The sequence below is a fragment of the Lepidochelys olivacea genome, assembly GCF_965140295.1.
Source record: "Lepidochelys olivacea isolate rLepOli2 genome assembly, chromosome: 8".
Classification (NCBI taxonomy): domain Eukaryota; kingdom Metazoa; phylum Chordata; order Testudines; family Cheloniidae; genus Lepidochelys; species Lepidochelys olivacea.
In genome coordinates, this window is record NC_140418.1 from 18308684 (window position 1) to 18335160 (window position 26477).

Here is a 26477-nt window from a genome sequence, read left to right on the forward strand (position 1 = left end):
TGAAAGTGCCAATCTGGTTATGATCCCAAGCATATGTGGGGTTTTAAAAGTGGGAGGGGGGGCTGTTAGTTAGCCTCCCCCTCGCTTCTCAGGGGCGTTGCAGCAGAAGCATTGTGTGTCAGCTACAGGAAATCTAGTCATAAGAAATCAACTAAAACTATCTCTGTCCTTCTGCCATCCTCAGAAAGGGAGGTGGTTGCCATAGGAGCCGGGGCCACTCACTAAGTACATGAGAGCTTTGCTTAGCTCAGCAGAGCCAGCTTCTCCCAGTCAGCGGCCCCCTTGGGGCAGAATGACGCCTGCTGCCAAGCGCCGGCATCTAGGGCAGGCCGTGGGGCAGCGGCCAGCCCGTCAATGGTTTTCTTCATTGGCCAGCCCCAGCCCCTGGAACTGCCCGGGCAGCCGGCCCGACTCTAGGAGTCCAGGGTGCCAAGGCACCCGGGAGGCAGCCCCCCCTGCAGCACGTGCAGCCACCCAGCCCGCCTCTGTCCCCGCCGCCTGTGCGACGTGTCCCTGCCAGTAACTTATGCATTTAGCCTGTAAATCAGACAATAATGCTAATACCGCTCGCTGATTGGCTGGCAAGGTCCTAACTCTGTTCCCTGATTCGCTAGAATATCTGAATTTTGTTTCCTGCTTCGTTGGCACGCTCGCTCCTGCCAGAGGGTCTCCGATTGGTTGGAGTGGGAGATTATTCCTTTCTATCATTGGTTGCATGGTACCTCATTTTGTTTTTTGACTGGCCGGCACATCGCTCATCCTGATCTTTGATTGGTTAATATCCTACTTGTCCTCTCTTTGAATTGGTTGTATCTTTCTTTCCGTTTTCCTGACTGGCTGGCATCTTATGTGAGGTCAGTTCCAGTCTTCCTGTGGGTCACGGATCACGTGATACGGGTCGCCTGGGCCACTAAGGGGAGCAGGACCGCTTCTCGCAGCCAATCACAGCTTGCTTTACTTCCCTCGTTCAAAGTCGGCGGGCGCGATGGCCAATCCTGGTTAGGTCCCGCCCGTGCGTCTAGTGAGCGACGGTCCCGTCAGCCAATGACGTGGGGCGCGGCCTGGCGGTGGAGGTGGCGGCTTCGGCGGGGCTGGTGAGGCGGTGATGGCGGACAGAGGAGGCGGTGGCGGCGCTGGGGCTGGCGGCGGCGAGGCCGACGCGGGGGCGGCGGCGGCGGCGGAGCGGTACAATAATGAGATCAGGTAGCGCAGGCCGGCGGGGATTCAGGGAGAGGGAAGAGCGGGATTTCACACGCCCCGCGTTGCGGCCTGGCCGTCGGGCCTCCCCCACCGGCCCCTGCGGCTGCAGGCTCCTCCCCCAGGGCCTTGTGGTCCCGCGTGCCCACCCTTCACTCCCGGTGGTTTCGCAGGGTCTTCCGCTTCTCCCCCATGGCCCGCTGGGCAATCTGCCCATGATCCCTGGGTCCGGCAGCTCCTCCCGCCTCTACCGCAGCAGACCTTCCCCCGGGCCCCGCCATCTCTCTGTATCTCCCCCTTCCCCCGGCGGATCCTCCCCTCCCACCCTCTCTCTGCTTCCCCCTCTGTGCTCCCCGCGGAACCGGGCCCGGCGACTCGTGTGAGCTGCCTGCAGCATGCTGCCTTGGGAGGCAGGCGCTGCCTGTAGGCTAAGCACACCACGAGCTCTGTGTTCCCTGGCGTGACGCACGGTATCCAGGGCCTCAAGGGGCAAATGCAGCCGTGCCTGTCATGTTTGATTTTTCTCTGACTCGTGCTCTCTTTCCATGCTTCCCAAACTGCAGTGTTGCCCCCGTGTTAGTAATTGCATAAAAGCTATAAAGCTAGAACGAAAGCGTTCAGTATTTTTGGGGTAGGATTGATGTCTTTTGGGTGTGTGTGTGTGTGTGCACAGCATCCAACAGGCTGGGACTCTCATCCTGATTGGGGTGTTGCACCTGAAATAAAAGTAACGGTCTCTGGTGCCTGGTGCAACAGGCAGGAACTAATGCCAGCATGAGTGGTAAAATAGCTTTATTGGGCTTATTTAATTGGAACATAAGAACCTGCCATACTGGGTCAGACCAAAGGTCCATCTAGCCCAGTATCCTGTCTTTAGACAATGGCCAGTGCCAGGTGCTTCAGAGGGAATGAACAGAACAGGTCATCATGAAGTGATTCATCCCCTGTCCCCATTCCCAGCTGCTCACAAACAGGGGCTAGGGAAACATAATGGCTCCTGGGAGCACATAACCTGGTGTTATGGTGATAGGTGTTCTAAAAACTATAGTTCTGTCTTAACAGTACGATTCATGGTGTTGCTGATAAAACCCTGTCCTGTTTGGGACCTTGCTCTCTGACTGTCATTTGCCTTGTTTCTCTCATGACTATTAAGATTAGCTGGGATGCTGTTATTGTCAATTCCTAGGATCATGTTTTCCAGGCCTGACAGAAGAGTCTTCTCAGTAAAGAGTGCCCCTAAATTTAGAATTTGCTCCCTTTGGTGCTCCATCACTGTTAGAGGTTGGTGATCTTTGGGGCATCATTCAAAGCACATTAATTTTGTTTTGCTCTTGGGCATCTCAGGGTTGGTAGCAATGGTCAGTTGTGTACCACATAGTGGGCTGCCCCTATAATTTCCTTTTTTAAAACCTATGTAAAACAGCACCTGGTTTCTAAAACTTTAGGTGCTTTATGAAACTTAAATCAGCAGAAGTAGAAGTCTGTATAATCTGAGTGCTGAGTTGCATGTGTTTTGCCGTTCACCACCTTATAACCTTTGTTTTTTTCAATTTTGAGTCATCATGCCAACATTGGTATTGCACTGGCACTAAATGGTGGGCAAAATTGTTTTCCTGAGAGCATCAGAAGAGCGTTTGTTGGTTGCAAAGGTGAACGTTTTTTTCTATATATACACTTATTAAGCTGCCTGTGTAGTGGGCTGGGTGGCACATTGGGTTTAGTATATTAGCCTTTCATCATTGCAGATCAGAGTTCAAATCCTTCGTTAGGTCATAAGTGAAAAGGATGCAGATGGTCTCATCCAAGTCCCTGGTGGACACCCATTTACATTATGGAATAGCTAAAAACCTTGGCACAATCGGCAGCCATTGCTCGAGAGGCCTAAGATGTGACTATAGATAGACATGGTGATTCAGGTCACGTTTGAAGTGCTTTGGCAGAGCTGTGTGAGGGAAGCTTGCACAGTGCCTGTCCGTACTAAGATGGTTCAATCTAAAGGTCACTCATTTTCATGAGTGAAAAAAATCATATTCAAACTTCTAATGAATTTAAATTGTGGGGCGGGGGGGGGAAACCTATTAAAGTACTTGTACTTTTAATTTTATCTATTGAAACTTGACAGAATTTGTCATGTCCTTCTGCTTTTACTAGTTTCACTTTTTGTAACACAAATTAATCTATCCTGCAACTAATCAGCAAACACAAATAGTTTTCTTTTGGCTTTACACACAGAATGGCTCAGCAGCAAGCACTGAGATTTCGTGGCCCAGCACCCCCACCAAATGCTGTCATGAGGGGTCCACCACCTCTCATGCGTCCACCTCCACCTTTCGGCATGATGAGAGGTCCACCTCCACCACCTCGTCCCCCCTTTGGCCGACCTCCATTTGATCCTAATATGCCTCCAATGCCACCTCCGGGAGGGATTCCTCCACCAATGGGGCCTCCACATCTACAGGTAAAGAGTGTATGGGTTTGGTTTTCTGTTTTTGATGTGGATGGATGTGGTAAGAAGTCAGCAGCATTCAGAAGCAATTACAGCAGGAAAAGAAAAAAGTAAATGTAAAAAAAAAAAAAAAAGATCAGAGCCCAGTTAGTTTTATCACACTGCATGTTGTTCAAAAATATCTAATAGAGGGTCCTTCACATGGTTCCTAAAGGCAAACATAATGCAGTCATGTGCACAGTTAAGATGAGTTCATTGACAAAAAACTCCAGTAGTGCAGAGTTAAAATTCTCTGGTAGTGCATTGTGTCCTTCCAAATCATCAAGTTTAACTACACTCTATCTTTTGAAAACAAGGTAATGAAGAGTAGAGCTAACACAAATTTAAACCTCGGAAAACCATTAAAGTTAAGGTACATGCTACCCCCACAATGTAACTGCTCCTTGGAGCTGGCCTTAGCCACTTGGAATGCTTTAGTAAGGGTGGTGCTATAATAAGATATGAAGAGTAAAAAGGAGAATGTCCCATTGTGTTGTGATCAACAGTTTTTAATTCCAACGTTTATCTACATGCACTCCAGCTGCATTCCTTGTGTTAGATATGGTTATATTGAATGGTGGATCAATTAGTTGGAGCAGTTTGGAAGAGTAGTTACTGTGATATGAAAAGAGGTGCATATGTACCTTGAGGGATCAAGTGGGCCTAATTTCAACGCTGGTTCTGTTGAGGTGTGTCAGTAGTGGTGCACAGTGGTCTTGTCATGTGGATTGTCATCAGTCTAGTGAGGGGATTGTAATATTTAGCAAATTTGGGTTGGTTGCTGTGGAGTGGGCACAGTCTGTGTAGGTAGCTCCTGTTTGCTATGCCTGGCTTAAACCAGAGTTTTGTCTTAGCAAAGAGGTGTACTTTGTCCTACAGTGCTCGTAGGTGCAGTTCCCTGAGTGTTCTGCAGCATCTCCAATGACAGAGTGCTTGTATGTGTGTTATGGGTGTGTTGCGGTATTGCTCGGAGAGAATGGAATTAAGATTATGTTGTGGTGATGGTATATACCTTAACTGTGTATTTTCTGGTGTTTAGGAAGGTGAGCCTGGCACCCTTTCCCACTGCTGGAGGTAGCATGGGGAAGATGGGGAGTTCTGGATTCTCAGGCTGGTGGAGGAGTCATGGGAAGGAATTGTAGGTGTATTTGTAAGGGAGGGAGGAGGATTGTGCACAGATGACTCCACTTCTTTTCCCTCCAAGCATGTCACTGGAGGGGAAGGTGCCCAGCTGCCCACTCTTTATGGTAATGTTGTGTCCGTGCTTCTGAGATGCCAGAGAGCAAAGACTTCAGAGGATGATCCCTTGTTTATTGAGAATTGTAGAAAAAATACTTTTTTTGGAAACCCAGTTTTTTATCAAAGCTTTAAGTCATCCAACTGGGTTTTCAAAAACATAGTGTTTGATCTCTTACACAAATAAGGGTTGTTATCTAGGGGTGTTCTGGCCCCTCAGTAGCTGTGCCAGAGCACAACCCTGAGGGGCAGAGCCCTCATCCCACTCCCTCCCAACCCTCCATGGCACTGCTCTGATCATCATTCCCCCCCCCCCCCCATATTCCCTTCGCTCTCCACCAAAAAAGTTATAAGAATCAGAAGAAGTTATGATCTGATCATGCTAGTGGAGCGGTGTATTGAGAACCCTTGACCAGATGCCACCGAACATTGATCGCATTAAGTTTTATTGTTCAGGAAAGGGTGAAGACTGAGTCATGATTACGTTATCCTAACCATTTACTGTCTTTCATCTTCACTGTATTATTTTTAAATTCTTGCTATTACTTTAAAGTAAAAGCGGAGTTTACATGTAGATTTCATAGCATTTTTAAAATATCACTTTTAAACCAGAAATTTGGACCTCAGGGTGAAATGTCCAAAAGAGCCCTGCAGCACAAAATGCATTTCCTGAAAACTGCGTAGGGTAGGCCTTAAGCTCTCAGTGCCTGGGTGCAGCTAAGGTCCAGTGATGACAGCAAGTCATCTTGAGCCACCTATTCACTCTCATAGCAGGCTGCCAGCAGACCTGTTTTTACAGAGCCCCTGGTCTCGCTGCGTATATATGTTTAAATGCATCCATGATACTTGTGCCAACCTGGAGTTACAAACATTGTCCTCAGTAACTTTGTCAGTATTGCTTCCTGAAAGGGCCAGGAGGGGGAGAGGAAGCACATGCTAAAATAAATCCTGAGTGACTAAGGTCAGTTTGGGATGGATCAGAGCCTTAGTTTGAGCACAGGTTTGCCCAAAAAAAGTGGACGAACCCGATGATTTTGTAAAATGCTGTGTTTTAGGGGGTCTGTATTTTGGGGAGCCCCTGGCTCAAATGACCCCAAATTTGAACTGCTTACACAGTCTAGCACAGCAAATTTAGAAAGAATCAGAATATACATATGTTTTTTTAGAATACTTAGAATAGTCAACCTTTAAACAGAAGAAATGCTCAATCTTACTAACAGGAGAATTGTTGCTTTGCTATTATGCTAAAACAGTGATATTCAGACTAAGGCTCGCAAGCCATGAGTGGCTCTTTAATGTGTCTCCTGCAGCTATTTGCAGCACATGATATTAAAGCACTGTGATTCAATTATTAACCAATCAGGATGCTTTTATCATGTTAACCAATTGTAGTTGATTAAAAATAATAATACCTGGTCATTTTTCTGGGAGAATAATATATAAACTAAATATTTCCCCTGCTTTACTGTTTAAATATGAATATATAGTAGTATACTAAATGAAGCAATGAATTCATACTACTGTGGCTCTTTTGGGTAATGTTGATCTCTAGTTTGGCTCCTGAACCACTGAGATCTGAGTATCACTATGTTAAAAGTTCATGTACTATGGGGGACATGCATGAAATAAGAATTTAGAATGATATTGGGGTGTATCAAATTAGTATTAAGCATTTTAAAATTAAGATTTTTTTGCTACCTTTGGACATTTAGTAATAACTACTTAAGTTGAACTAATCCTCTGCTGGATCATCTGTTTTTTATTTCTCTTCAATGAGGGGGGGAATCATTTATGCTACTCCAGGCCTCTTCTCTTTATATGGCCGCTTCTTTGCTGCTTTGCATTTAGTTAATACCTCAAGGCTTGAAGTACTTGTTAAAGCTGTTCTCTGTGCTATGGGTTGACTTGTCATGAGGTGTGGCCCTTGCCTTGATAATACTAATTGAGGCCATGGCACCCCTGATTTTCTGTCACTGGAGGCATTCCACTTCCGTAAGCAACGAAGCTAGGTGGATGGAAGCATTCTTCCACAAGGCTGAGGATTTTTCATACTCCCTGAGTATGCTATGTCAATCTAAATTTTAAGTGTAGAACAGGCCAGAGATTGTAATGTTGTTTCAGTGGACTGTATTAGAACAGCATGGAAGACTGTTGCTAAGTCTTTGCTTGCTGAGGCTGTGCAGTCAAGTGATACAGAATATGAACGCAAACTGTATATGGCAGACCTGTGACATTGTTACTGTTATATGATTTTACACAGAGGCCACCATTCATGCCTCCTCCCATGGGTAGCATGCCACCGCCTCCTGGTATGATGTTTCCTCCAGGGATGCCACCTGTCACTGCCCCTGGAACTCCAACTATGCCACCCACTGAAGAGATATGGGTAGAAAACAAGACTCCAGATGGCAAGGTAAGACTGGAACCAAATATAGCAAGGAGCTATCAGGAATAGTGAGTGACTGCTACCATGTTACAACATCTGATCTTGTTTGCATTGGTGGTGGTGTTGTGTTGATCTTGGCCATTGAGGCTGCAGATTGTGTATAGTAAGAGTCTTTGTTTTTGTCATGCTAAATAGGTAGGCAAAACAGAGCAATTTCCTTTTATTAATACATATTCGTATAGATATTAACTTTTTCCCTCCTAATTTGAGGATGGGGGACTAGGCCATTCATTGTGAAAACATACTATTGTTTGACAATGACTTTTCTACTCCATAGGTCTATTTCTATAATGCACGAACGCGTGAGTCTGCATGGACCAAGCCAGATGGGGTAAAGGTTATTCAGCAATCAGAACTGACACCAATGCTGGCTGCTCAAGCGCAGGCCCAGGCTCAAGCGCAGGCCCAGGCTCAAGCGCAGGCCCAAGGTGCCTCCACACCAACAACCAGCAGTCCTGCATCTTCAGTGTCTCCATCAACCTCGTCAAGTACGCAGTCCTCCATGACCTCTACTACAACCACAGCCACTTCAATTTCACAGACCATTTCCAGTGAGTTACTGTGGGTTTCTTAGGCTTTGTGAGAGTGGGAAACAAATGCTACCTTGGAGGAAATACTGTAGTAAAGACTTAATGTGACATGGGGCTCCTCTTTGCCAGGTATTTGTTTTTTCTGCTACTGCTACCCATATGTTCTCAAATAACCAAATAGATGCTTAATAGTTATTGATATACTTGGAAATGCTTTGTTAAGAAAAGGAGGAAGGGGTTGTTCCACCAAGGTTTCCCATCTTACCTGTCTCCAGGATCCAACCTGCCCTTCTGGCTGAGGAGGTGGACATGTCAGTGCTGCCTCTGGAACAAGCAGAGTTGATTGTTATAGAGCAGAACTTCTGCTTTTTCATTCTGCAGAACATCCCAGTGCTGCAGTTACTTTGTGTTTTGAGTAACAACACAGACCACGAGAGGTTCTGAGCTTTATTGATGAATGATCCATGTAGTTTGAAAACTATTGCTCTTCACAGGGGATTGACCTTGTGGAATGTATATATTTAGATTGTAGCCAAAGCAAATAATCTTACAGTTGACTCATATGTCATTTTTTACTAGACCTGCAAAGCTAGAAAGTAGCTACCTAGCCTATTCTCTTGATATAGTTAAGTGTAGTGTGTAGGGCATTATTTTATAGTCTGTGTAGACATTTGTTAAATATGTAACAATGGACAAGAATCACAGATGTTTAGATTCCATTCCATATCAGATCTTTGAGATCCATAGTTTACTCACTGTAGTTTTCTCTGCTTTTGAGGCATATGTTTATAGTGAGGCCCTTTTTATGTAACTTAATAGAGTATTGTAGACGTTGACTTGACTGTTGGCTGCCAAAAATGTAATTTTCTGACACCAAGCACTAATGAATTTTGCCTTTTTTCTTAAGGAAGTTCTGTTAATGTTGATGCCTGTGGCCAGGTGCTAAAGCTTGTGTTTTAAAAGATCAATTTTCTCAGCATTCAGAATCAGTCTGTAAAGTATTGGGGGTCAGAAGAGCTGGGTTCTAATTCTGACTGTGCCATTGGTTTATTGTGTGACCTTGAGCAAATCATTTAATCTCTGTATGCCTCAGTTTCCCTATCTTTAAAACACGAATAACTCTTACCCTTTGAGAACTGCAGATAGTGTTAAATATATACTAAATATTAAGTATCTTTATATCATTGAAAAAGTGAGTTAATCACTTTATTAAATAAAGGAGAAAATAATTTCCTTGCAATATGTTTTTCAGTTTTTATGACAAATTTAATATCTACAACATAATCACTTAGTACAAGAAAAGTGATATTTCTCCATCATTACACTGTATCGTCTCGTAAATTTATAACATTGCTTTCCAGGGTAAAAAATCAAAATGATGCCTAGTATAAGTTTAATTCTTGAAACGCATTGGCTGCCACTTTTCCTTCTTTTACCCCACACATTGATATGCAACATTAGCATCCTGTCGAAGGCTAACTCGAATCATCCTGCAAGAAATGTTGAACTGAATGTTTAATATTCATTTACCCACTAGGAGGCACTGAAGGCCACTAGAATTCTTCCATTCCATGACAAAGCATTTTCCTAAACTTTTCTTTGATTATACATGTTTGAATCACAGTTGCATGGCCACAATCTAAGAATACCACACTGTTGTCATGTACATGCACATGCAAAACTGCTGCCATTATATTGTTTAAACAACAATATTCTTTGTGCATTAGTTCCTTCATTCAAGGTTTTGTACAACTTTCTACTCCTAGTTGTCTCAATCTGAACAGAGGTTCATATTTCACTTTTCACCCAAACAAGTTAGACTAATTCTCTGGTAACCAAAGCAAGGAAACTTTTGCCACTGCTCTAGAGATTTGTTAGTTATATTATACAAACAAGGGGGTGAGGGAAATAAGAAATATAAATTGATTTTTTTTTTTTCCTGGAATGATATAATGTCACAGGGTGGAGGGAGGGATTTTTATTTCCAGCGAGCATCCTTTTCTTATATGTGCTTCGGTAAGGGATGAAATACTTTATAGTATGTGTAAGGAAATATTTGTGAGTGCTCATATATTTACAGTTCACATGTTGTACCATTTAAGAAAACTACACGTTTTTTTTTTTCCTTCTTTCTTTTTATCAGCACCAACAACACAAGACCAGACCACAAGTTCAGGTGTTTCAGTTGCTACATCTTCAGTTAGTGTTTCAACCTCCGCTCCTTCTGCTACACCTGTGCAGACTGTACCCCAGCAAGTCCCGCAGACGTTGCCTCCTGCAGTTCCTCATGCAGTACCTCAGCCAACAGCAACAATTCCTGCTTTTCCACCCGTAATGGTACCTCCATTTCGTGTCCCCCTTCCTGGCATGCCTATTCCACTTCCAGGTAAATTGGTACACTGTAGTTGTCTTATCAACTATGTGTCCATGTTGTCAATTTGTTTGCACTCATGTGTCTACTGTGTATTTAATTGCCTAAATCCTCTCCATTTAGAACATTTTCTGAAATAATTCAGGTTTAGTGGACAGACTTTAAGTAATAGTCACTTGAAACACATTTTAAATATTTAATTTTCTGATACAATTATTACAAAGTTATTTAAACATGTAAAATCCTTGCTTTGATAATACAAATAAATTAGAATGCACTGAAAAGTGCATTTTATAAATGGATTATTTTAAAGGGATCGTGTCTATACTCCAGTCCCATACAAAGTAATGAAGAGCTGCATTAATTCTTTAAGTGACTCTGAGACTGTTAATCAACTGTAAAAATAGTTTATTGCCAGTATGCCCTAGCACTACTTTTTTTCATATAGCAGAATTCATGGTTGGTATGTGATCATTGCAGTCACTTTGTTACTTGGATTTAGAGCTTTAATCTTATGCACAAATGGAATAAAACTAGAGGGGACTAAAAGTGAATTACATATTGTAGAGTCTCTCTAATATCCGGGGACCCTCACATCTACAACTATTCTGCATACATATTCAAGAGCAGAAAGTATTACAATTCAACACTGATCTCAAGTGTTCCCAAGCCTGATCTCTTGCAGCCACCAGGAATAGTGTTGGAAAAGGAACAAAAAGGCTTGAGTTGCAAGGGCTCATGTTGAAGCTTAGTCCATGTTCATAGATTCTAAGTCCAGAAGGGACCATTGTGATCTAGTGAGTCTGACTACTCTATAACACATACGATAGAACTTTCCCAAAATAATTCCAAGAGTATATCTTCTAGAAAAACATCCAATCGTGACTTCAGAATTGGCCATGTTGGAGAATCCACAACCCATGGCAAATTGTTGCCATAGTTAATTACTGATACGGTTAAAAAATTACACCTTATTTCCAGTCTGAATTTCTCTATCTTCAACTTCCAACCATTGGATTGTGTTATACTTATCTATCCGATTGAGGAGCCCATTATTTAATATTTGTTCCCCATGTACATACGTATAGACTGTAATTAAGTTACTCCTTAATTTTCTCTTTGTTAAGCATAGATTGAGCTCCTTGAGTCTATCACTGCAGGGCGTGTTTTCTAATCCTTTAATCATTCTCATAGCTCTTCTCTAAACCCTTTCCAATTTTTCAACGTTCTTGACTTGTGGGCACTAGAACTGTTCACAGTATTCCAGCAACAGTCACTCAGTGCCAGATGAAGAGGTAAAATAACCTCTCTACTCCTACTCAAGATTCCCCTGTTTATGCATCCCAGGATCACATTAGCACTTTTGGCCACAGCCTTACACTGGGAGCTAATGTTCAACTGATCATCCACCACAACCGACCTATCTTTTCCAGAGTCATGATTAGAAAAAAAAATCAACTTTATAGGAGTGATACAACAGCACAATATTGCTTTAAAAAGGAAATTATAGGGAAGTCATCAACTTAAACAAGACAAAATTATAGCAGGTTGAGGACAGTACTCTGGTTGATATTGAATGTTAGGTAAGTAATTTAGAGGTCTGATTCTGTACGCAACTGCACATGTGCAGAATTTATGTCCATCTCAGATTTCTTTGCTTCCCTGCAGAAAACTGACTTTCTGACGGGGAAGCAAAGGGAAGCCACAACAGCAGTCATGGGGCCCTCTCCAGCAGTATGTTTTGGGTGTCCAGGGCAGCTGGCAGAGAGAAATCATTGAGGCAGGGGGCAGGACTGGGGAAGACCGGCTGGTGGCTCCTGCTTGTCCCAGTTGGGTTGGGGAGGACGGGACTTCCTCTTTCACTGCATGGCATCTGGGGCCGGGTCATTCCACCAGCATCTGGACCCCACCCCATATTCCCCCCCCAACCCACACCTGGATCCTCCCACACTAAGCCTCTCCACACTTGGATCCTGCCTTGCTGAGCCTGCCTTCCCACACCTGGTACATCTGGAATGGAGGAGCAGGGCCCTGGGGTGTTTCTGGAATAGGCCCGGTCCTTGCGCTCTGTCGGGGTTAGGTGCAGCCTCACCACTGAGTCTTTGTCCTGGTGGGTAGCTGTACAGTGATTTCCCACCTCTGTGCAACCAGTGGCCTGTGTTCCCCAGTGCCATGCTGGAGCCTTCACATTTATTTGACAAATAAAATTTGCAGAATTTTAAAATTGTGTGCAGCATTTTTATTTTTTTGGCACAGAATTTTAAATTTTTTGGTGCAGAATGCCATCAGGAGTAGATTCTTACATATTTTGGGGAGTTAAGGGAAAAGAATAACTAATTATTAAGTTTTAAAATAGGCATCTTAAGTCAGGATGAAGAAAGTTTGACTACTCTTAACTTCAGTTCCTGCCTCTGCCAGCAAATGATCAGTGTAAGATGAAGGATCCAATATTCTTCATGTAAAATGCATATTCAGCTATTCTTAAGTGTAAACTGGCAGGCAAAATTTGAATGATCAGTACAATAAGGAAACAATTTCAATATCCAATAAACTGCCCATGAACAAAGGACACTTGTATTTTTTGTAAGTTTCCAGTGCAGAAACTCCCACACTGAACTACACTGGAAAAGAAGAGAGAAGTATGAAAAGCAAACAAAACACCTTGGTTATTTGATGAAACATTTTCTTCAAATTCTCTCAGAACATGAATATAGTTTCTGAAGTTCTGGAAGACTTATACGTGACCTATTTTCCCTTTTCACTGGGAAATAACACATTGGATTGAACTGGGAGGACTCCATGCAGTTTTGAATATGTTTTCTTTGATTGTTCTAAATACACATTCTCTTTGATTAGGGAACAAAACCTATGTTTTGTTTTTGTTTTTTAATTTAGATAAAATTGATTTAACTTGGTTGTGCTTTTTTTGTGATGTTCCTAGAAAGTCTTGGAATATTCCCACCATAACTACAAAATGCCTGAAGAGATGAATTTTTAAGAAACAAGCTAAAAAGATCCTGTTAAAATATTAACAGAATTTAAAAAGACATATTGAGCATAAGTTTGTAGCTCTTTTGTGTTAGGCAGTGATGAGCATGAAGCCATCCAAAGAGATCACTTCATATTAAGAAAAAAGCTGAGCAGTGCAATTGACAAGTGATCTTGACATTTAAAGTTCTGCAGCATATTGTGAAATGACACTAAATTAACTCTTCCGTTGTGTTAATATCTTATGATACTAAATTTTAAAGTTGGTCTGCTTACTCTTAATTCATATGTGAAAAGCTAGCTGTACATTTAAAAATGTGAAATTTGTCAGAGGAAACCGCTTTTTTTTTTTTTCCCCTGTAGTTGCTAAGAAGTCTGTCTGTTCTTCAGTAGAACCAATTTCCGTGGTCAGACAGATGACATTATTTATCCTGATTTAGTTTTAGGACATACTGTAACTTCCTTAACAAAACAAATCTTTACATGCATTTAAAGGCTGTAGCATAAAAAACAAAACAAAACTAGACAAACTTCATTCAGTACCATTTGATTCAATGCTTCGGTATCCTAATTCATATATACTACATAAATGCTATTAGAAATTTTAATAAAAGAGCTCAAAACTAAAGAGCACTGACATTTTGTCTTTTCTAAAAGTTTTTTTTATATAAATTGGAAGTGTATTTTCTATATTAGATTTTTGATAAAGAAAATTAACATTTATTTTGGTTATAAACACAGGGGTTTAATTTCATTTTGTGTTGTGGGAATTCTCACCTCTTACTACTTTCATATGGTGGGAATTGAAGCATTTTAGGGTCTGGGGGTATATTTCTGAGTTTTTCAGTTACCAGTCTGAAAGTACTGGATTGATACTCAGAAATACTATACAGTCATGACCCCTTCCCCCTAAAATGAACTGTCTTCTGGAATCTTTTTTTCCTCCCTTTTATTCTCTCATCTCTCCTAGTGATTTTTCATCTCACTGAACGGGATTAGATGCCACAGCTTCCATACCTTTCAGTGTCATTTCTTTAATGAGCTAAAAGCAGTTCATGGTACTACCTCTCCCAAAGGCTAAATGTTCTGCCTACACTGCATTCCTACCCCATGCTGCTTCATAGACTGTGACAGAGCTAATACTTCCTACCGCTGACCCACCAGTACAGTTTCTTTGTTTGTGTATATTTCTTCACCCCTTCACAATTTTCTTTTTGCCTCTTCTCTTTCAGCTTCAATGCCTTTTCCTAATCGCCATCACCTCCTCTTTCCTTTCTGATTGAAATTGTGCTTTCCCTGCCACTACCACTCCCACCTTTGTCTTAATTGATTAAAACTGTACCTCCACTGTTGCTCGTGCCTTCTTTCCAGCTGGAGTAGGAGCAGGATGAAACTGCCAGGGACTGCAAGAGTTTCTGCAGCTGCTTCTATTGGCCTCTTCTGGGCAAATGCTATGAGCAAAACTACCCTCAGCACAATCTCCTGCAACATTGTCCCATACAGAGGGGTGAGACTCTTCCCCACACTGAATTTAAACCCCTGAATCCTCGCTCAAATGTTTTTATAAAGTTCTAATATATGTTAAAACTGTGGTTCAACGTAAAACAGTAAGCGTTGCTGTAATTTAGAACTAGTTTTATAGTTGATCTGGCACCACTTTTCATAATCTGTTGAAACAAAAAAGAATTTACATGTTCCTGCCTGGGATGTGTCTTTTCTATTGGAAAATGACATTCTAAATTGTAGCAGGAAAATTTGTAGTATTCAGACTTCCAGTAAGAGCCAACGTACAATGGCAGCTTTCCAACATGCTTGCTTATCCATTTTACAGGTGTAGCAATGATGCAAATAGTCAGCTGCCCGTATGTAAAGACAGTCGCTACCACCAAGACCGGTAATTTTTAAAACCATCTTAGTTCATTTTGTCTGTAAGTTGGCATGGTAGTGAATGTTACTGTTTATCTTTTATTTATTTATTTGCTTTCCCCCAATTAATGGATCTGTATATTTTTATTTTCAAAAAAGGTCTAAATGAAAACATATTGGCCAGCAAATAACTTTCCTAATGAGTTGTTAGTGTTAGCCTATTTAGTACGAAAAAGCTACACAAATGCACATTATTTTAATCATTGATTTCTGAGATAAATGTGAACCTCCTCATGCCTATACTACTTAGTTTTATTTCTTATGTGTGGGGATATTTTGTTTTTTCTACTTCCGTTTGTACAGGGACATGACTGCTTGCATGTTAGTATGTATGTGGTGTATGAGTGTCTTAGTATAAATCTTCATTTTAAGGTTGTGCATTATTTAAAAATAAGCCATTTTCAGGAACAGATGTGTTTTTATATAAAAAACAGTTGCTTGTTTCTTCAATAATGTACTGATTTGTTTTTTTTTGTCCCAGGGTAAAGGCATTATAACTTGTACTTTATTATTAAACTGCTCTAAATTATGACCATATTGTGTTGGTCCTATTTTCTTACTTGAAAACAAATTTGATTTCACTTTCCAAAAAACCTGGTATATCAGGGAAATGGTATAGTAATATTATGTACTGGCTCTTCATCTCTAGGTACTTGCTTACCATTTTGCCTTAGGACATGAGCAAAATGGTTTTGGTAGTCTGTCTCCAGTACTCCACAAAACCATCACAGCATAGTTCAATATTACTCTTTTAAAAGCATTATGTCATCAGACTTTACCTTGAACTGAAATAGCAGGGATTTTGCTCTTGAAACACTGATATTGAATGCCTAAAATGCTATTATTGCATTTTAAATAATTGTACCAAAATTTGCCCAGTTGAGTATGGACACTTGTGATTTAGAAACATGGTAGTACAATTAGTAACATCAGCTTCCAATTTTTGAAAAAACAGACTTATTTTGTAGTAGTTTACATTAAACTATATGCTTAGTTGATTATCCTAAAACAGTATTTTGGTGCTTTTGTGTCACAAAATGATACTTCATTGTCACTCGCTCTTTTGTTTTGTTTTTTATTGCTCCTTTATGTAGGTGTCTTGCCAGGAATGGCCCCTCCTATTGTACCTATGATCCATCCTCAGGTTGCTATTGCCGCTTCACCTGCTACTTTGGCTGGAGCAACAGCAGTCTCTGAATGGACAGAGTACAAAACAGCAGATGGGAAGACTTACTATTATAACAATAGGACTTTGGAATCAACATGGGAAAGACCCCAAGAACTGAAAGAGAAAGGTACAGCATTCGATTTTAGAGTCCAGCCACAACTAGGTATGATCACTTTTACGACTTATTATAAACATTGTTGCAAAATGTGAATGAGAATTACTTTAATCCTCTTCTCCCTTAATTATGATTTCCAAATTGTGTTGCTAGTGGTAACTTTGGGTTGGGTATAGCTCTTAGAGTTAAAGCATATTTGTCTTCTATTATGTTAATAGGTGTTCATTGCTGCTAAACCATGGAACATTAGATATATAAACACACACACCCCTGCTTAAAATAACTCTAAACCATGCTAGTTAAGACTGCTGCCCATGATCTAATTGACAACTCAGTTTTCACTAATTCAGCTTACTTCTCCTGACTTGAGAGGGCCATAAGACAGAGAACATCTGAATTAAGTTCCCTGAATAAAGAAGCGTTTTCTAGATCCTCATAATATATAAAATATATTTTAAAGAAAAGAAATAGGTGCAGAAGAATGCTTAGAAGGCTGTCTCTCTGCAGTTGCATTGTACAGTCTTTTTTAGGCAAGATGTCCATTCCAGAAACTAGACTGCATCATTCACTTGAGTATTCCATACAAATTTAATGTATAAAACATTTTCTAGTGGTTCTGGAACCCATGCAGAATGCCCAGTATCCAAATATGTGTCTGCTTAAAATTGCTCTCTAGTATTTCATCCTCTTCTGTAATGTTCTTTAAAGTTCCAAATACATTTTAAGACTTTCATTCTCAGTTTTTAATATCTCTTGAATCTTGATAAATATGTAGTTTATTCTAGAGAAGTTCAACAAACTGCAGTTTTTTTGGAGCAAGAGTATCTAGCTCACCCTAGTTTATTTTGTAGCTCCTAATGCATCCAAAGAAGTTGCAGACTTGTCATCTCCCTTCCCAAACCCATGGTCTCCCTAACCAAATTTGTCATGGAAGGGAAGGTGATAGCAGCTGATCTTGCAGGGGATTCCTTTCTGAGACCTATTGTCACCAGACATAGTATCAAAAACGAACAAAAAACTAATCCAGAAAATAAGGGCGCTGTAACAGTATATAAACAACAAGCAGTTTGCTAAAAAGGCAACAGTCTGCAAAGGAAGTCTATGTCAGGATGGTGTGCTGCTAATAGCAACCCTTCTGCATCATATAAGACCCACCAGAGCAGCCAGCAGTGCAAGTCAAAGCATTCAAATAACTTCCCTCTTCCCCCTCCCCAATATTCATTGATTGGATTTTAGGTGGAGAAGTAGTCTCTGTGTTGGAGTTAGAGAAATACCTCTTTCTATCACACACAATATTCTTTTATTAAAATTTAGTGCAATTTCAAGCCATCACTTTATTATAATATTTGATGGTTAACATCCCTAACTGACTATTCTTCCCAAGTGACTTGTTTCTATTGATGTAACCTCCTTGTCGGATTTTTGACTTCTAACATTTCCTGCTGGCATTGGGACTAAGGTATAGGAACAGACAGGCTGCTAAAGGGCAGTTTTAATTACAATTGTGAAATCCTTGCATGGAACCTGCTATAAGAAATATGTAGAATCTGAGTTATAATTTATCCTGCTAAACAAGGAATGTGCATGAGCACTTCAGGAAACTGGACTGAATTTGGAGCTCTTGTCACAGGGACACACACTGAAAATCACATCTCTTGCTACTGTATTTACATGCAACACTTACAGTTGCTATAAAAGTTGGCGGGGGGGGGGCGGCAAATACTCTCTTTCAGGTTATTTACTTTGTGCATTTGGCGTTACTTTGTATTTTGTCAGTTTCCCCTGTATTGTCTGTGAGGTTCCTGTTTGCTGAAAAGTCCAGAATTTAAAAAAAACAAACACTCAAATCAGGCCATACTCCTTACAGAGTATTCTGTCAGAAACTTTAATTTTTAAAAATGAGCCAATTTCAAAAATTAAAGTTGACTGTGTCACTTGAGTCCTATTAGGACCCTTATATGGGTAGCAAGGTGTTAGTAAGAGGGATTCCATTTAAATTTTTTTCTACAGTGAATGGCCAGGATGCCTGTTTTTTGGGTCAGATTCTCTGCCCCATTCCAGTTCCTTCACAACATCTAAAAAACAGAAAGCAACCAGAATTTGGCTTCAGCTGCCAAGTTGATAGTTCTCCCAGCAGAACTTCTGCCTGGGGGGGAGAGATGGGGAGAGTAGGGTCCACTACAGCAGTTCACACACCAACGGCCATAAGTTAGGAAAGACTAACTTACATTGGGGCTGGGATACCTTGAGATCAGGAGCCCTAACTGCCTTTCCCCCATGTTGAGTAGATCCTGGCACAGGACAGAATCTGGCCCTTTGAGGATGACATTTAATTTAAAGTCTGATGAAGAGAGAATGGCAAAAAATAAAATAAAAAATAGTTCAACTTGAAAAACCACATTGATAAACTGAATCTGATGAGTTCAGTAAGAATTGTAGGTTACCGTAGGCAAACTTTTTTTAAAAAAAAAATAATCCTTTTCTGATAGAAAAAGTAGAAGAGAAGATTAAAGAGCCTATTAAAGAACCTACAGAGGAGCCTTTGCCAATGGAGACAGAAGAAGAGGAACCCAAAGAAGAACCTATAAAATTGCTGATAAAGGAGGTAAAAGACCTTGCAACCAAATAAAATAATCTTTCTGTGTACATATGTGGATGCAGACATATTGATAAGAGATTATGGTTACTAATTTGAGTTCTTAGATTATTGGGGGTGATTTGAAAACAGTATTCTTTTCTCATGACACTTAGTGATTTTTTCTAATTAAAAAGAAAAAAATATAGAGAGATGAGTCAGGGAAACATCCCAATTCAGGCAATTGTTTAAGTATATTTAAATTCCATTGAAGCCAATGTTAAGCATGTGGCTTAAGGGCTTTCCTGAATCTGGGCCTTGATTTAAATAGAAACTAAATTCTGTAGCATAATAATCAAAAAATTAGTACATTTGAGAAGACTAATTGAAAACTAAGAAGAAGATATTAAGAAGGAAGGTTTTTTAAACATATTAGGCGCAAAAGAAATTCTAGCAATGGTATAGGCCCATTACCAGATGGAGATGGTAAAATTGTTAATGATGCAGGAAAGGCAGAGTTGTTCAATAAATATTTCTGTTCTTTATTTGGAAAGAAGCAAGTGTAGCAAGGTATCTTCTTGGTCTCACTAGCCTCAGCTGTTTTTAGCCTTGGTGAGACAGGCTTGGGTAAAACAGTCCTAAGATGCACAGGGGCAGTCCGTTCCTTCTCTCAGTCAGTCTTTTGGGCTTGTTTTTCTTCTGTTATGAGAGAGAATGCAGCCTCCCCTCCTGGTGAGGCTTGCTGTCCTGCTGCTCCTGGCAGCTTGACTCCTCCTCTCTTTCATCATCCCCTCTTCTCCCAACAGGGGAGGGTTTAAGAAGGTCTCAGGCAGCCCTTAGTGGGAATCAGCTGATCCTAATTGACCTCAGGTAACTCCCTCTCAGCTGATCCAAATTGATTCACTGGTAGCCCCTTCTCAGCTGAACCTGATTGACCTGTAGTTACCCCTCCTCAGTTGATAGGGAAGAGGGCATTTTAACCTTCTTGAACTGTTTTCTACCCCCCCTTGCAGCTGTCTATCCTGAGTTTATCACATATGCCCCCTACCCCACTCACCACTGCAGGGTTGGGCTACTTGCGTCGGCAAACAGTGCACCCTCGACAAGCCATCTGTGTTGCCATGCTTGATTCCGGACCTATGTTATATTCTGAAGTGGAAGGGTTGTAGCACTAAGAATCACCTTGTTCAAATAAATTTGTTAGTCTCTAAGGTGCCACAAGTACTCCTCATTCTTTTTGCTGATACAGACTAACATGGCTACTACTCTGAAACTTGTTACTCTTGTGTTTCTTTCTTTGTTTTGGTGAATCTACTTCAGAGGGGCATGGTCCGTGATGAGGGTAAACCTCCGTCTGAGTAGGTAATAGCAAAGGTTTTCTATGGCCCACTTTACTGCCAGGCATTCCTTCTCTACTTCAGCATATTTACCTTCCCTGGGCAGGAGTTTCCTACCAAGGAACAGGACTGGGTGGTGGTCTTCTCCAACCATTTGTGAAGGAATCACTCCCAACCCAACCTCAGAGGCATCAGTTTGCAAGAAACTCTTTCTCCCAGTCTGGAGCTACCAGTACTGGGATGGTGCAGAGGGCGGTCTGCAAATCTGCAAAAGCCTCCTCGGCCATGCTGGTCCATCTTACTATGTCTGGGCCACAGGCTTTTGTTAGGTCTGTTAACGGGCATGCCCTGGTGGTAAAGTGGGGGATGAACCGCCTATAGTATTGAACTAGTCCCAGGAATGCTCTGACCTGTTTCTTCCGGACTGGTCGGAGCCAATTCTGTGTAGCCTCTAACTTGTTGAGTTGGGGCTTCACCATGCCGCCCCCCCCGCCCCCCCCCCACCTCCCACATATATGTGAGGTACTTGGCTTCTGCTAGCCCAGTCACGCATTTGGAGGGATTTTCAGTCGGCCCGCCTTCCTCAGGCTGTCCAGGACTGCTTCCACCTTCTCCTAGTGCGTCTTCCAGTCTGGGCTATGTATAACGAGGTCATCAAGATAGGCGGCCCCATAGTTGCCATGTGGACGCAACAGTTTGTCCATAAGTCGTTGGAAACTTGCAGGAGCCCCATGTAAACCAAAAGGGAGGACTGTGTACTGATACAGTCCTTCTGGTGTTGAAAAGGCAGTCTTCTCTTTGTCGGCCTTGGCCAGGGGGATTTGCCAATAACCCTTGGTCAGGTCAAGGGTGGACAAAAATCGTGCTTTTCCCAATCGGTCAGTAAGCTCATCTATCTGGGTATAGGGTACACATCAAATTAGGACCCTTCATTCAGTTTCTGGAAGTCATTGTAGAACCTCATACTGCCATTAGACTTAGGTACTAGGACAATTGGACTTGACCATTCGCTATGAGACTCTTCAGCATTTTCCTGACATCTATCTTGATCTTTTCTCTTTTTGCCTCCGGAATCCGGTATGGCTTGTCATTCATCTTCATTCCAGGTTCTGTGAGGATGTGATGGTGAACCTCAGTAGTCCTGCCTGGCTTTTCCGAGAATGTGTCATGGTTGCATTTGATCGTGTTGATCACTTCAGTTCGTTGGTCGGGGTCAGTTCCGGGGATATTTCCAGTTGGCTGGGCTGGTTGCTTTTGGGGGTTGGTGACCCTACAATGACCACATGAGCTTCTCTGTCTTGCCAAGGTTTCAACAAGTTTGTGATAGATCTGTTCCAGCTTCTGGCGACCAGGCTGTTGGACCTTGTAGTTGACTTCTCCAATGGCTTCTTTTATCTCGTATGGCCCCTGCCACCTTGCCAGGAGCTTGCTGTCCGCTGTGGGTATGAGCGCCATTATCCGATCTCCCACCTGGAATTTTCAGATCATCACTTTGCTATTGTAGTATATCCGTTGGGCCCCTTGTGCCGTCTCCATGTGTTCCCGCACTATGGGGGCACTTGGGCTATCCAGCCTTTCATCTGCAACGCATGCTCAGTGATGTTTCTCTCTGGGTTTGGCTGTTCTTCCCAACCCTCTTTGGCATTGTCCAGCATGCCACTGGGGTGGTGACCATATAACAGCTCAAATGGGGAAAACCCAGTTGAAGTCTGAGGAACCTCCCTTATAGTAAACTTTAGGTATTGCAGCAGGGCATCCCAGTTCTTCCTGTCCTGGTTCACAACCTTTCGATCATGTTCTTTAATGTTCTGTTAAAGCGTTAGAGGCCATCGGTCTGCGGATGATAGACTGACGTCCTTATGATCTGTCTGTGGAGCATTGCACATAAATCCTTCATTAATTTAGACACAAAATGGATTCCTTGATCCATCAGGATCTCTTTGGGTAGCCCCACTCTAGCAAAAATTTAGATTAACTCCTTAGCTATGGTCCTGGACATAGTGTTCCGTAGGGGTATGGCCTTGGGGTATTGAGTGGCATAAACTACCACAACTAGTGTGTGCTAATGGCCCCAGGCTGATTTCTCCAGTGGCCCTACTAGGTCCATAGCTATTCACTCAAATGGGATTTCAATAATCGGCAGAGGTTCCAAAGGGGCCCTTAAGTGTGGTTGGGGGCCATGTAATTGGCATTCAGGACAAGAGGCACAATATCATCGGATCACCGCATAAATTCCAGGCCAAAAAGACCTCTGCAGAATTAGATTGAGGGTTTTATCTACCCCTAAATGCCCCCCCTGAACAGATGGCTGTGGGCTAGATCCATCATGCCCCTCTGATGCGTCTCAGGTACTAAGAGCTGTTCCACGACTTGCTCTTGGACCTGGGCGACTCTGTATAGCAGATTCCTCTTTTATCATATAATATGGCCCTGGGCCCTTGGCTCTCCCTTCCACAGGGACCCCATTCACCTCAACTACTACTTTGCGAATATTGTTATATATTGGATCATTGGCCTGATCCTGCCCAAAATTCTCCAGTGAAGGTCCAGTTTGCCCAAACTCGGAGAAATATTTCCATCTCCCTCTCGGGGGGAGTCCTCGGGGAACTGAGTCCGGCTGTGGGTTCGTCAAAAGCCTGCATAGTTCCCTTATCAGTTGGGCCAACTCTTTCCCCTACAAGTGTAGACTTCTGGTTCTGGGCCAAGATTCTCATTTCCCTCCTTATCTTCCCTCCTTTCTCGCCATGTCTTCCTCGGCTTCCCAGGAGGAAAGAACAAATCCTGGGCAAATTCACGGAAGGCCGGGGGGTGCTAACTATCAGGGTCATCACATTGCTCTCAGGGTTATCACCGTCTTTTGACTCCTCTCTGGGGAGTAGGCTGCCAAACCCTGGGAAGTCTTGTCCTATGAGGACTGGGTAGGGGAGTTTCGGGACTACTCCCACCTTCACCTTAGTGGGGTTTCCGAGGACTTCTATTTTTACCGGGATGGTCGAGTTGTAATTGACATCCCCATGTACACAGGATATTCCTGTGCACTTGGCCCGAGATAGTTGGTCTTGCCCGACCAGCTTTCCCGAGACCAGCGTGACCGCACTTCCCAAGTCCACTAACGCAGTGGACTCTATGCCATTCATTTTAACTGGTCTAGTATACCGATGAGGGACCATTGCAACCCCTACTAGATTTATTAGGTTGTATGGTCCTCCTGTATCTCCCAGGTCGCATTGCATGGGCTCTTCTAGGTTAGGGCATTGGGCAGCTATATGCCCTATTTCCCCACATGCCTAACATCTGTACCCTGCTTGGGGCAGCCCTCTATTTTTCAGGCTGTTTGGGGCCTTATCCCCCCCTCCCCCGAGTCTTCCTCCCCCAGTTCCCAAGTCTCTCCACAATCTCTGGCTGTTCTTCAGCCTCTTCCTCCCCTGCATAGTTCTTCCCAGGGCCACGGCAACCTGGACCCTCAGTGCAGAGACTTGCCTCCTATTCTGGCGCCTTCCTTCCCCGGTGGTCTGAGAAGGTTCTTGGGCTGCTAGGTTTCTGTCTACAAGAACAACTAGCTTGTCATATGAGGAGGGATCATTTTGACTGACGCCTCTTCTTATGTCTGGTGGTAGCCCTCTCATGTACCTGTCCAAAACTATGATTTCCCCAATTTTCTCTGGGCCATGGGTCTCAGGGCGCAGCCACTTCCAGGCTAGGTGGATCAGGTCAAACAGCTGGGACCTCGGCGCTTTGCTGTCCCAGTATTTCCACTCGTGAAACCGCTGGGCCCTTATGGCTGTCATCGTGCCAGGCCTTGCCAGGATCTCCGCCTTCAGCTGGGGGTAATCTGTAGCTGCTTCTGTTGTCATGTCAAAATACGCCTTCTGGGCCTCCCCACACAGAAAAGAAGCAAAGATACTTCCCCACCGGTCTTGGGGCCAGGCCTCCCACAGGGCCGTTCTCTCGAACGCGAGGAGATATGCATCTACGTTGTCATACATTGTCATCTTCTGTAAGTAGTTGCTTGCCTGCAGGGGTCAGGTCCTATGGGGGCCGTGCATCCGAGTGGTCAGGGCCTTTAGCTGGTTTACAACCTCGTGCAGGGTGGCTCGATCCTGGGCTGCCTGGCTCATCAGTAATTGATTAGTCTCCTGCTGTATTCACACTGACTCCTGCTGGGTAGGCATCTGAACCCTGGTAGCCTCTTGTTGGGCTGCGGTGGCCTGCACCAACGCCTTCACTAACTCCTCCATTTTTTTTTTTCTTCTTCTTGGGGTGATATACCTTGCCTTGAGATGGTGCGCCACAAAGTCTCGCTCACATGTCCTGCCCCTGACACAACGTGTGGCAAGGTACCTTCTCGATCTCACCAGCCTCAGCTGTTTTTAGCCTTGGTGAGATGGGCTTGGGTAAAACAGTCCTTCTAAGATGCAGAGGGGCAGTCTGTTCCTTCTCTCAGCCAGTCTTTTGGGCTTGTTTTTCTTCCCTTATGGGAGGGAATGCAGCCTCCCCTCCTGGTAAGGCTTGCTGTCCTGCTGCTCCTGGCAGCTTGACTCCTCCTCTCTCTCATCCTCCCCTCTTCTCCCAATAGTGGAGGGATTAAAAAGGTCTCAGGCAGCCGTTAGTTGGAATCAGCTGATCCTAATTGACCTCAGGTAACTCCCTCTCAGCTGATCCAAATTGATTCACTGGTAACCCCTTCTCAGCTGAACCTGATTGACCTGTAGTTACCACTCCTCAGTTGATAGGGAGAAGGGCATTTTAACCTTCTGGGACTGTTTCCCGCCCCCCTGTCCCCCGCCCCCCCCCCCCCCGCAGCTGTCTGTCTTGAGTTTATCACACAAGATGTAGTCATATCAAGTGAGGGTGAGGTACTTTCCAGCCCATTAGTAATTGAAGAGGATGTTAGATGACTTCTCTTAGGGATAAGCATTCTTAAATCAGCAGGCCTGGATAAATTACTTCAAAGACTTCTAAAAGAGTTGGCTGGGGAGATCTCTCAACTGCTTATGTTAATTATTAATAAATCTTGAAATACTGTGGAAATTATAGACTATTCTAAAACAGTACTACTGTTGTGCCATTATTCCAAAAGGGCAAGTGGGATGACCTGGGAAACAGATCAGTGAGCCTGACATCAGTCCCAAGCAAAATAGTGGAAAAACTGATAGGGAACACAATAAAGAATTAAAGGACAGTAATATAGTTAATGCCAATAAACCTAGTATTATGGAATGTAGGTCTTGTCAAACAAGGCTGATTTCATTTTCTGAGATATTACAAGTTTGGTTGATAAACTTCAAAGAAGTAGTGTACTTATTTTGTAAGATGTTTGACTTAGTGTGGCCTTGTGGTAGCTGTTTTGGTCCCAGGACATTAGAGGGATCTGAGGAGCTCTGTTGGTGAAAGAGAGAAGCTTTCATGCTCAAACAGAAGTTAGTCCAATAAAAGATATTGCTTCATCCACGTTGTGTCTTTAGTACTGCATCACATTCTGATTAAACTAATTAGCACAGTATATCCATGGAACATGTTAAATGGATTAGGAACTAGCTGACAGGTCTCAAAAAGAAGGCATCAGTGAGGAATCATCAATCAGTTGTGGTGACGCAAATGAAGTTCCAAAGGGCATGGTACTTTGCCTGACACTACTTAGCATTTTAATCAGTGATCTGGAAGCAAATATAAAATCGCTGCTGCTAAAATTTGCAGATGACACAGATTGGCAGAATGGTAGATAATGATCATATGGACCAATCAGAAAGGGCCAGGTCACCAGGAAATCCAAACAAAATGTGTTTTAATACAGCCAAATACAAACTTATACATCTAGGAACAAGGACACAGGCCATATCTACAGAATGGTGGACTATCCTGTAAAGGGGTGACTGAAAAGATTTAGGGGTCATAGTGTACAACAACTCAATGTAGCTAGCTCCCAGTGTGATGCTATGGCAAAAAGGGCTAATGTAATCCTTGGCTGTATAGACAAGGGGAGAAGTGAGAATGAGTAGGGAGATGATATTTATATCAACTTATAGCATTATTGAGAATGATAGAGGTTTACTATGTATGATTTTGGTGTCCACATCTTAAAAAGGACGTTGAAAAACTGGAG

At 42.8% G+C, this 26477-nt stretch overlaps 1 protein-coding gene across 6 annotated transcripts in view; it reads left to right on the forward strand.

Annotated features, from left to right (window-relative positions):
* Nucleotides 1-930: 930 nt before the first annotated feature.
* Nucleotides 931-26477, forward strand: part of TCERG1 (transcription elongation regulator 1) — a 55886-nt gene continuing 30339 nt past the window's right edge. The window contains exons 1-9 of one of the 6 annotated variants that reach the window (XM_084636523.1): nt 1099-1203; nt 2755-2846; nt 3430-3655; nt 7179-7331; nt 7642-7915; nt 10038-10280; nt 15085-15147; nt 16274-16510; nt 18952-19067. In XM_084636523.1, coding sequence (XP_084492649.1) covers nt 3431-3655; nt 7179-7331; nt 7642-7915; nt 10038-10280; nt 15085-15147; nt 16274-16510; nt 18952-19067 — 1311 coding nt within the window. In that variant the 5' untranslated portion in view covers nt 1099-1203; nt 2755-2846; nt 3430. Of the gene's footprint in view, nt 1204-2754; nt 2847-3429; nt 3656-7178; nt 7332-7641; nt 7916-10037; nt 10281-15084; nt 15148-16273; nt 16511-18951; nt 19068-26477 lie in introns of all 6 variants that reach the window. The other 5 variants (XM_084636525.1, XM_084636521.1, XM_084636520.1 and 2 more) reach the window with 5 other exon arrangements.